Consider the following 12,667-nt stretch of genomic DNA (forward strand, 5'->3'; position numbering starts at 1 on the left):
TACGGTAATCTAATTTGCACTGTAATTGGAAAGTGGAATTTATGGTACACTGTGACAGTGCTACGTCAGAGTACTCTCGTTTTCTTTGGTGTTCCACCAATTATCACAAATTCACGATTAATCTCACTTCTAACTAGAAAGAAATGGAAAAAAAATTGCGTAACAAATTCCCAACAAGTGCATGATATTCCTTTGTCTAAATGAAAAAAATAACAAATTCTTTGAATTGCCAGATATAGTACTACTCGTTCAGTCCAATTAAGTCAATTTATTGCTTTTGGTTTGACTTGTATAGCAATTTTTGGAACAATCCACCACATGCTAAATTGTTTTTTAAATTACAAAAAAGAGCTACTACAATTATTGCAATGCAGGATCGTAAGACTGCAGAGCTATGAAAGACGCCATATAAACATGTTTTAAATTATAAATCAAATATTATTCATGGCACTTTATATAGGCTACTGTTCATGGTTTGAAACTTTCGAGGATATTTGAAAGTTAAAGTCGGGTTTATATAAAACAAAGAAGATGTATTTCTACATTAGTATCGCAGATCTTTTTAGCCCCTGAAATTCACTTCCATTCATTGTCTACTAGACAGGACGACAGCCTAATTGTCAGTTTTGAACAAATATTTTTGAAATTGAAAGTACTCCAAAGTATATTATTTTTAACATAAAAAATTAATTGGCCACCAGCAGCTCATTTAAACCATAAATGCTGAAACTGTATTTTAACAATAATGGTAGTATGACTTTACAAGAACTGACATTCTTCAAAAGCATATGATAATGAACTTGTAAAATGTAGGTAATGTGGCACTGGCAATACAGACCACGTGGGTGGGTGCAGTGTTCTCGCTTTCCTAACGGATTATTTCCCATTCCCACTTCCTTAAAATGGTTCCAGTTACATGTTAGTAGCTAGTCTCTTCCAACATGTGTGATGCTGTAGTGTCCGCAAAAAATGCTGCGAGTCTGTGAATTTCCTTGTAATTGTTAATTTTGCAATTATTCAACAATGAATGGAAGTCAAAACATATTATATTATGGACAATTTAGGAAACTCATTTTAAAAGAACAGATTATTACTATACAAAAGGAAACTCAACACTACCCGGTCATACATGTATGCATGTAGGCTAATTTATAGCATGTTTTATTCAAGAGGGAGTAATTTTGTGCTGTTAACTTCTTTCCTCTTCTTAAGAAATACGCAGGAGCCGCCATTGTTGTATTTATTGTTAATTTAAAGAAAACGTAACATAAAATTGAAAGGATCTTTTTATACATTTTGTTGACAGGTTCACCCAGAAAACCCTGATTGGACATGTTTCGAACAGTCAGCCAGTCTCGATATCAGATCTTTTTTTGGATTTGAAAGTCATATAGAAAAATTAGCCATGAAGCAGTATTCCCAGAATATTTCCAAGGTATGTTGATTGTGGTATTGTATATAAAACTGTACCCTTTATTGTACGGGATCTAATTTTGAAATAGAAACCACATTACATTTTGCATTAATGAGACGAATATACGAGGCGCATCCAGAAAGTAAGTTTCCCGATTTTTTCCCCTTGAAAGTAAACGTAATTAGCCGTGTCAATTGCGCATGCGTAACAGATCTATGACGTATCAATCATATGCCAGCCGGACAGGTCCCACCTGGTGCCAGTAGCATGGCAGCAGTGGTCCGAAATGGAAGCTCTTATTCCTTCTCCCGCCGCCTACAAGGTTCGATTGGTGATAAGTTCTTTAATGCACAAAGCATTGCGCCAATTGAAATTCATCGGCAGCTCTGTCAGGTCTATGGGCCGAACATCATGAGTAAGCAGATGGTGAGTCGCTGGTGTAGGCAGTTTTCCGAAGGTCGTCAAAGTGTCCATGATGAAGAGCGCAGTGGGCGACCGTCCCTCATCAATGATGCTCGTGTTGAGCTGGTGCGGCAGTGCATCATGGAGAACCGTCGCTACACGATTACGGAGCTGAGCAGCCATTTTCCGCAGATATCGCGATCCTTGTTGCATGAGATTGTCACTAAGCACCTGCTGTTCAAAAAAGTGTGTGCCAAGTGGGTGCCGAAAAACCTGACACCCGAACACAAAATGCAACGTTTAGGAGCAGCACTGACATTTCTGCAACGGTATCACGCTGACGGCGACGAGTTCCTCGACAGGATCGTCACGAGCGATGAGACTTTGATTTCGCACTTCACCCCGGAAACCAAGCAGCAGCCAATGCATTGGCGGCATAGTGGATCTCCGGTCAGGACGAAATTCAAACAGACGCTGTCGGTACGGAAAGTGATGTGCATGGTGTTCTGGGACAGGAAGGGCATTCTGCTCATTGACTTCCTTCCAAGAGGTGAAACAGTGAACGCTGACCACTACTGTGAAACATTGCGAAAATTGCGACGTGCCATTCAAAACAAGAGGCGTGGAATGCTTACTGCAGGTGTTGTGCTCCTCCATGACAATGCTCGTCCACATACGGCTCGGCGCACAGCAGCTGTTTTGACGGAATTTGGCTGGGAGTTGTTTGATCATCCACCCTACAGTCCTGATCTTGCTCCCAGCGATTTTCACGTTTTCTTGCACCTCAAGAAATTCCTGTCCTCCGGTGAGTGTTTTGGCAATGACGAAGAGCTGAAGACGTCTGTCACACGCTGGTTCCATTCACAGGCGGCAGTGTTCTACGACAAAGGGATACAAAATTTGATCCCACGATACGACAAGTGTCTCAATTCTGATGGTGGCTATGTTGAAATATAGCTGAAACATTGCTCTACCTGTTGCCAATAAATGTTTTCCTGAAAGTGTGTGTTCTTTTTTTGTAAAAAATAGGGAAACTTACTTTCTGGATGCGCCTCGTATTATACCAAATCTACAGAATTTCTCTCTCTCCCGCTCTCTCTTGAAGTGGTTTTTTGTGAACAGAAAAGATGCACATGAACAATAGAATAGTGTTAAGTTCTTGTTAGTAAAGTTTACAAAGTATACTTTTGAGCAAGGATTTAATTGTTGTGGCAAAGCTCATTATGAAAAGAGAATTCTGTTATAGACATCCAGTTTCTAAGTGGACAATGAGACAGTCATTTTCGAGTTAGTGAAAAGTTCTAGCAATCAAATCAATACACCCAGAAATACATACTGAAATATATCATATTGCTGTGAAGAATTTTTATAAGTTATGCAGCATGCTTGCAGGCAAGGTATCGTCATTTCTTTGTCTTTTAGTGAAGTAAACAGACTTGAATTTTCTCAGAAAGAAGCAATGTGCTATATTAGAATAAAGATATTGCTGCAATTTTGGGAGCAGATCATCCTATTTAAATTTTAATGTTAATTTAATGTCTTAGAAAATATAATCATGAACCTTTAACCTTAAAGTCACACACTACGAAAAGTGAACTATTTGAATCATACATATCAAGCATATTCTTCCATATTATAGAGTGTGGTCATGTTTAAAGGCTGCTTCTGTCACATATTAGTTTAGAAACTTCTAAACAAATGCAAGAGAGAAGTTCACTAAATTAAATCTTGACTAGATCTTATATTTGATGCTAGATGTATATGGGGAATAATGTTTTTCTTTTCTTCTTCTTTTTTCTTCCAGGGCAAAGAAATTATTGAATATTTCGTAAATGAGTTAAAGAAAGAGGGTGTACACTGTCTACCTCCATGGACTGAACCTGAAAAGCCAATACGAGATGATGACGACGATGATTATGATGATTTCAGGTATGGCATCTAAGTATTGCTTCTTAAATTAGAATAAAAGTTACTTACAGACTGCACTTTAGTTTATTGTCCTCTTATTGCTTTACTGCTACTGCTGCTGTAGCCGCCGCCACCACTACCCTTTTCATAATATGGAAAGCATAGAGAGCATTGTCTTCAATGTCTTGTGAACGTTTCTGTTTGCTTTCAGGACACAATGTGATACAAGCCAGAGTTCAGGAGAGTTAGCTTTGGGAGCTTCTGCTTCTGATTATAGTACTTCAGCCACAGCCAGTAAGACAACACCGCACCTGTCATCAGGTTAGTTACATACTAATGACTTTTATAGCTAGAATTCTGAGACTGTAAGCGATTTTATGCAATACTGATTTCATTTTTGTTTTGTTTCTTTACTTTTATATCATCTTTACAAAATTGTAAATTATACTATGTAATTTCTAAGCAATGCAACGAACATGCAAACTGCATACTGGCAACAACACCTACTTATCCCACGAAATATTGGTGTAACTCTTAATAAAAAAGCAGACTAGACTGGATTTGTATTAATGCATTAACAGTAGTATTCTATCATTTCATTGTTCTCTGGCAGCATATGAGCACGAAAGGTGCCTGCTTACAAAATTCCTATTTACATGAAAGAGTTCTTGAAGGCTTATGAGAGAAATTTGTCTCCTGATATTATCTTTCTGTTCTTGTATAGTGTGGGGATTTTTCTCACATTTTCTTTTTTCATCTAAAACAGAGGAGAGCTCAAAAGCGCTAACACCACAGTCCAAGGCTTAATGCACCTTTTCACTCCTTTATTTAAGAATAGTTGTTGAGTGCAGACAGCCATTTTCTTTATAGATATTGTGACTCAGCTATATGGTTCCATTTATCGATTCAGCCATGTAAGCTCAAGAATCCAAAGATGTGCCACTAGAATGCCCTATAACCCCCAAAGAATGCACTATGCCTCCTCAGCCTGATGCTATCTATAAACCAGTCACAATGCTAAACCACAACACTATGTTTTGTGTAGATAGAATTGAGTGATGGTGGGATGATGGATGGAAATAGGAGAACCTCGAGAACAACTCAAGAACTTGGCTTTGTCCATCACAATACTACTCTCTAATCGTTTGCTCTGCAGTCATAAGCCAGTGCTCTGCCAACCAAGACTACCAAGGAAACTTTGTACTTACATACTGGTACAGCAAAAGCCTTGTATAATGCAGACGGTATACTGCGGATTTGGATATAATGTGGTGGAAAGTATGTCCTCCGAAAAAAAAAAAAAAAGTAATCATTTATTACCTAATGAATATCAAGTTCATGGAATATGTAGTTCTTTACTTCTACAGCAGGTCGGCAGGTAGTAGTGGCAGATACACATGGTCTTTCACACAACTCCCACAGAAAGAAATCACATGGTTTGAAGTTGGAAATCATGGACTACTTAGGAAAGGTTCTCTGACATTCTCGACTCTTTCATTGGGCACACATGTATGTTCTGAACTCTTCCCTTTACAGGTGCATCCAGTTGTTTCAAATTATCTATATCATCGACAAATGTTGTCATTGGATAGAGGATCAATTGTGAATTGCTGTCAGAAAGCTTGCTGTACAGAAACTACAAAACCGCACTTCAAAAATTCAACATAGAAAATTACTTATCCACAGGAGCCGCCATTTTGCAAATGTGACGCTGTGACACAACAAAGATGAGAAACAAATGCTGCAAGCACATGATACGAAACTTTCACAGCTCTTCTTCTATTACATGTAGGAAACACACATCTACTTTAGTTTTTAAAGCCATACCGACCACCTGAAATTCCGATAATAATGTAGGAACACGATGTAGGTAGATTTATTCGTTCCATAATATTCTTACATTTGCTTTATAGCATAGAATAAAGAACATGTCCAATTCTTACGTTTAACAATAAAATGCAATAGATATAAAATGCAAATATGAAATATGTACAGAATTAATACCTTAATAACAATATTTTATACAATGTAATATGTTTACCATTTAATAGTATTATAATATTTACACAGTACTGTGAAGTGTCAAGAATTCATCTACAGAACAGAAAGTGTGAGATAGACTATTGAACATTTTATTGCCATGTAACGTACTCCCCTTTGAAAGCATAATAAATTTGATGATGGCGTATGAAAATCATTCCTTCTGCGGGTATTTATACTATGTATGGCTGAGTTAGTTGGAAAATTTTCTTTATTACATAAGAGGAAATTTATTGTAGAGTATATGTATTGATTTGTTAAGGTTAGAATCTCTATTTTTTTTTTAAATAATCTACATGATTCTCTAGCCTTTGCTCCAATTATTATTCTAATGGCTCTTTTTTGTAATAAGAATATATTTTTACTATCTGCAGAATTTCCCCAAAATATTATTCCGTAGGACATAATGGAATGAAAATAGGCAAAATATATTGTCTTTAAGATACTGCTGTTTAGAATTTGTTGTAACGCCCTAATTGCGAAGCATGCTGAGCTAAGTATGGGGGTTATTTCTTTGATATGATTTTTCCAATTTATTGTATTATTAATATGCAAACCAAGAAATTTGGTTGTTGATGTTTCTAGTAGAGGTATATTGTTGATAGTTGTGTCCAATGTTTCAGAGATTAAATTTGAAGTGGCTTTAAATTGAATTATGTTAGTTTTATTAATGTTTAATGCTAGTTTATTGGTTGTAAACCAGTCATAAATTTTAAGGATAATTATTTCTGTTTTATATTTGAATGTGGCAAAGTTCTTGCCTGTAATTATGATACTTGTGTCATCTGCAAATAGTATAGGATAATCTATTCCTTTTATTATGGGGCCAAGGTCATTTATAAAAATTAGAAAAAATCAGTATACCAGTAGATGACACTAAAAACACCAGTAAATGACAGTTTTGATGAACAACATTATGAATTCCTTCTTTGCATTATCTAACAGAATAAATTGTTAAAAAAATTATGTTTTCGTAGAATGTCCCACAAGACATCCAACCGCTGGTGGATCTACCAATAGCCCAGTCTTCAGGAAAGTCTGTAGAAATGTCTGGAGGTATCCTTTCATATGGATAAAATATTGTTGGTGGTGCTGATTTCCCTTCTACATTTAAATTTATGAGCATTGTAAAACATTCATTTTCATCTAGGTTTACAATACTATACACATTTTTCTCTCTTCTAGGAAAATGCATTTTTGAGCCCTTTGGGTTCAGAGAGAATGCTACATTGAGCATTCTGCGAGGATCATCGAGCACAATCTCGTAGTTTTCTTTGGCCAAAAATTGCTTTATTTCTATTAACCAGTTTCTTAATTGCTGCACAGTTACCTTTGCTCGGGATACAGCTAAGTGCTGAGGAGTTCGAATACTCATTTCTTTGTGTCTGTTCATGAATGCTGTGTACTAAGATTTATTAAGTTTGCCATCAGTAAAAGGATTGTCACGCTTTAATTCATGAACTAATTTTTGCACAATTACTAACAGTTCAATTTTAAAGATAAGGAAACCAGCTTTTTCCATTTTCAGTATCCATTCACAAAGCATACTTTCTGCAGTTTCATTGAGGACACCTGGTGGCCCATTTTTCTCTCACATGTGGGAGCAGAATCTCTGCTTTTCGTACAAATATTCATTAATATAGCTTGTGGGACATTAAACCTTTATTTGCTGTAGTGTAAGATACACCTTTTTTTTTAAGAATCAATCGACTTCTGCATAGCCTGAGGTGTATAATTAAGTAGACAACCTTTTTCTCTAGCAGGTGACATGACAATTAGATGTTGAAAATTTAAGAATAATTTATATAATCTCAATTATTGTAATCTAACAACATTGTTACCGTATCTTTTAGAACCAACTAGTTTAGTGATGAGGGGTTAAGATGGTACCCCATATCAACTACCAGTCCATAACCTCCTTTTCAGACTGGTAGATGATATCACTTATTAACTTAATAAATCGGACAATTTCTTTATGAAAGAGACAAGTTTAAGCTGCTTGAAATTTTACATCAAAACAAAGTTCAGATAAACTTGATAAATAATTTTATACTCTCAGAACAGTATTTGCGTAGTCAGACTTTCTCCCTAGCAACTTCAAGAAACAGACATCTACACAAAATCTGAACAACATGCTCTTTTCAATGTTCTAGAGTTAAATAAAAAATGGCATTGCACCTTTGGTGAGCTGCACTCTGGCGTTCGAGTTTGTAACTAAGAATACAAATATATAAATCTGTATCCTCAAAGCTTAATATTTGCTTTTAAAATATGTGGCATCTACTAGTTCATTGTCGTCTACTGGTCTCATTACCTTACTAGAATAAGTCCATATACCTAATCATACCTAACAGTGTGTTTTGTGTCACTCGAATTTCAAAATTATTTGATTACTTTCAGCATTATAAAGTTTACAACAAAGATTCAGAAACGTATAAGAATAAAATGTACAAAATTGTAGCAAGGCCAAGACTCACTAAGGAAGCAGAGCTTGGAATATTCTAAATTAGAACGGACAGCATCATAACTACTACTGAAATGAGGTTTTTGAGCAAAACGGTAGGCTACATTATTTTCAAAAGAACAAACTAATATCTAAAAAAACAGAAATTAACACTTTCAGTTGAGCATCTGTAAACACACAACATAACTGATTGTAACATGTAAACAGGATGATATTACATATTTGCGTCGTCTGTAACGACTGTACTAGAAAAAGTCGATTGGTTTCATTTCTGTCGCTGTTTTCTTTTTATTGAAACCCATTTTACTCCTGTAATGGAAGAAATAGAAAATAAGACGAATCTATGAATAGTGGAAATGCTGCCAATTCTTAACATGGTACAGTATGAAATAAGTAAAACAATTTGAGATGGAAAGAGACTTGGGTAGAAATACTGGCTACATAGAAGTTCTTTCATCTTTATGCCCTCTTCTTTCATGTGGTGTACTTTAAATTATCAAATAAGGAAACAAACAAGCAAAAAAGACAAAACCGAAGAAACAAAACGATTGAGTGAGTGAGTGAGTGAGTGAGTGAGTGAGTGAGTGAGTGAGTGAGTGAGTGAGTGAGTGAATTAATATATAAATGCATAAATAAGTTAATAAATAAATTGTAATCTTTTCTTTTAGAATCACAGTTCCAGTTAGACACAGACTACATTCAACGTTATCTAGGGGAGTTGTCTCTCATACAAGAGTCAAGATTAGTACAGCTTCGAAAATGGGTGGCAGATCTTCAGAAAGGAAAAGTAAACACATTTAAAATTTTTTCATTGTTGTTTATTTAGACAGTAATATAAGCATTATTATTTCATTTGATTTCGTGAATGGATACAAAATTAATAAAAGAATAAATTTATATATATAGTATTACAAAACTGAACATGAATATCTCTTTCATACTGTAGGTTCCCAGTGACTCCACACTTCTGAGGTTCCTAAGAGCCAGAGACTTCAATGTAGAAAAGGCTCGAGAAATGCTGTCACAGTCATTAATGTGGCGTAAGAAGCACCAAGTTGATAGAATTCTTTCAGAATATCAGATGCCTCAGGTAGTGAAGGATTACTTTCCAGGTGGTTGGCATCATAGTGATAAAGGTGAGAACGAAGAACAGTATATTTTCATCTCTTTCACATGAAAACCGTGTGAAATTACAGTTTGTACACTGGCTCGCAAAACTTTTGTCCTATGAAATGATGTGTAAGTGAACTCTGTGAGACATTATGTTGGCGATATGCCTACATACCCCACTCCACATGTCGTCCTGGGGAGGGAGGTATTTTAACTCTGAGTTGAAGGTGTATACAGAGCTAATCGAACCAAAACAATCTTTTAGAGCAATAACGGTATACGTAACCTACAGAAATAAAAACATAGAGTCCATTTTGCACCGAAATATTTCAAACATGTTTGAGTATTTTAGAACATTCTGGGAGAATTTTTCATCTTTCCTGCACGTGTAAATATCATGTTGGATTATAATATAACATCATTCTGTAATAATGGATAGTAAAATTAAGGTGATAGCACTTATTGAGAAGGAAGGAATGAGTGCTGCTAATGTTGGAGAATGCTATGGAGTGCACTGTAGAACAGCATCCCGTTGATGGAAACAATATCAAGAACGAGGTTATTTTAACAAGAATACCAGTGGGCTGACAACCACGCATTTCTACTCCAGAACAAGACGCTGCACTAATTACTGCTGTTAGACAACAACCATTCAACACTGCTAAAATCGTGTGCACTCTTGCTAACTTCCCAGGATCGAGAGACATAGTTCTTCGTTGTATTAAGGAAAGCCAAGGAGGACAGGTATCAAAGATACACTAAAAAAATGAACATAGAATAGATCGCATCACGTTTTGCCAAGAATATTATGAATATTCTTGGGAAAATGTAACATTTTCACATGAAAAGATTTTCTCAAACACCAGTCGTGGGCCAATTCAGATATTTTGTCCTATTGGGTCCACAAGATTCCAGCCAGAATATATAGCATCAAGATAACGCAGTAGACGTACACTTTGATTAATCAAAATAAATTAAAAAGGAAAGCATTATTTCATTTATTTGCTACCATTGGTTATTACAAAAATTCTCCTTCATTAACACTTAAGTTGGTGAAAATTCAGTTTTCAAATAAATGTCATAAATCCCGTTGGAGTGCAAAGAAAACGAATAATGAAATATATCTGTAGCATACTATAATTTGATTTTACTTGAAATTAAACATTTTCATTTAATCAAGAAATGGATTCAGAACAATCTCAAAATCTGTGCGTCAGTGGCTAACCATGACAATATCTTTGAAAAATATTGGAGTGCAAGAGGTCAAATGACTTTATTGTCAAATGCCTGGCATTAGAAAACAACAACAACAACAACTTTTTCACTGATTTCCTCTCTATTCTATTATTTAAAATATACACATCAAAAAAGTTTTGTATGTTCTAAATCAGCATTCTGCTACTATTCAGTCAGTGTTTATTGTTTACAAGCCAATATTATGTTTGGTGTTGAAAACACAAATATTTGCATATTCTCTATATGTTTTGTTTATTTTTTAGTTCGTTACATCCACATTTTCTTTTCATTACTATATAAGAGTAAAATGCAGATCTTTCTTTTATGTGTGCAAAATATAAATCAAACTGATATATTCTATGGGATACAATTGACAATTAAGGTTTAAATTATAGACATACCATAAAATTTTGTCTTAATAAAATTATTTACCCAATTATTTTAGAATATTAATCTGTTGATTGTTAGTGCCACCTTTACTTAATGTAATTAACAGTGTTATTACTATGACAACAGCAAAAGGAAAATATGCTATAGGCGCATCAGAATGCAAAGAACCGTGGTGAAACAAGGAGCTACAATATGCCATGTTTATTTATCTATGGCACTAGACCACTAAGTGAACATAAAGGATTTTCTTTTAGTTTAGAATCAACTAGCTTAGTTCAACCTTTCTATTGTGAGGAGTGGTGGTTGTTACCTGTGGAGAGGCTGCCTGCCGCCTATGCTACAGTCCTGGCTGGAGTGAGTACAAATACCAACTTAAGAACGAAGAAAACTGTACAGTATATCAGACCTGCCGCCTATGCTATAATCCTGGAGTGAGTACAAATACCAACTTAAGAATGAAGAAAACTACAGTATATCAGACCTGCCGCCTATGCTGCAGTCCTGGAGTGAGTACAAATACCAACTTAAGAACGAAGAAAACTGTACAGTATATCAGACAAAAGTTTTGTTAGCCAGTGTACTGTTGAAATAAAAATGATCAGAATTAAAATTAAAGGGTGCTATTCATAGACATTTCGCTAGCTCGCGCTACGACCGTGCTAAACTAGCCCCGGCTATCGACTGATTACTTGTACGGGATTCATATCATATCGCTAACACTGGTTTATGAATACGAAAAACGTTAGTTTGCTGATCATCCACCGGAAGCCTGCGCTAAGAATGTCTATGAATACAGTCCAAACATTCTAGGATTCTTCCTTGTTCTATATACATTTTTAACACTTATATAATCAATATATTATTATTATTATTCATTACAATCAATTTCGAACAACTCATTTATCATCATATTGATGTGTGAATCGTTTCGACTATCAATTGTATTGTTGTCTCGAAACTGGGCCTCATGGAGCGAGGAAGCAATTGTGAAGTAATTTACGAGAAGACTCTGCCGTGTTTAAATGCAGGAAAATAAAAAGAAATATAAACATTTTACTTCAAATTACAAACATCTTTACAATCCTAACCATGCTCACAATAACAATAATGAACAGATCATAAACATTTCACGCAGTTACTGGGATTCAGTGAATCTCCTGCTACTTTTTCTTATGTTTATAGAAGCAACGTGAAGTTTAAAAATTTTTATAATATAATATAATATAAATATAATATAAAGTAATATAATATAATATTGTCAGGAATTTACTGAATGATAATGGAAAGTATAAAAATGACATGTTTACTGAAAAAAGTTTATTACAAATAAAGCCTTGAAGTAACAAAGGTGCTAAGTGCCAAAAATAAGAAAAGAGTTATTTGAGAAAAACTGATACTACAGAGGCCCGTGAAATATTATCTAGCATCATGTAGCATGGTTCGAACTGCTTAGAGGTCTCATAGCACTTGCCTCAATTTATATGTAACTTAAAAATGGTACAAGAACATATCAATGTGAAAATATCAATTTCGAGAAAAATGGACTTAGCACTTTCGATATTCTGCTGCTGTCCTAAAATTTTATATGTATACATATTTTGGTAGTGTGAAAGAGAAGGCTTTATGACCTTAACTCCAACAGAATAAATAAATAAATAAATAAATAATAATAATAATAATTATTATTATTATTATTATTATTA

The 12,667-nt window shown here is 34.9% G+C and overlaps 1 protein-coding gene across 2 annotated transcripts in view; it reads left to right on the forward strand.

The window, feature by feature from the left end:
- The window catches only part of retm (real-time), a 194,832-nt gene that overhangs the window by 121,980 nt on the left and 60,185 nt on the right, over positions 1-12,667 (forward strand). For both annotated transcript variants that reach the window (XM_069828396.1, XM_069828397.1), the window contains 5 exons: positions 1,307-1,435; positions 3,621-3,745; positions 3,936-4,045; positions 8,897-9,015; positions 9,175-9,364. In XM_069828396.1, the coding sequence (XP_069684497.1) occupies positions 1,307-1,435; positions 3,621-3,745; positions 3,936-4,045; positions 8,897-9,015; positions 9,175-9,364 (673 nt within the window). The remainder of the gene's footprint in view (positions 1-1,306; positions 1,436-3,620; positions 3,746-3,935; positions 4,046-8,896; positions 9,016-9,174; positions 9,365-12,667) is intronic.

This window comes from Periplaneta americana, chromosome 6 (genome assembly GCF_040183065.1).
Source record: "Periplaneta americana isolate PAMFEO1 chromosome 6, P.americana_PAMFEO1_priV1, whole genome shotgun sequence".
NCBI lineage: Eukaryota > Metazoa > Arthropoda > Insecta > Blattodea > Blattidae > Periplaneta > Periplaneta americana.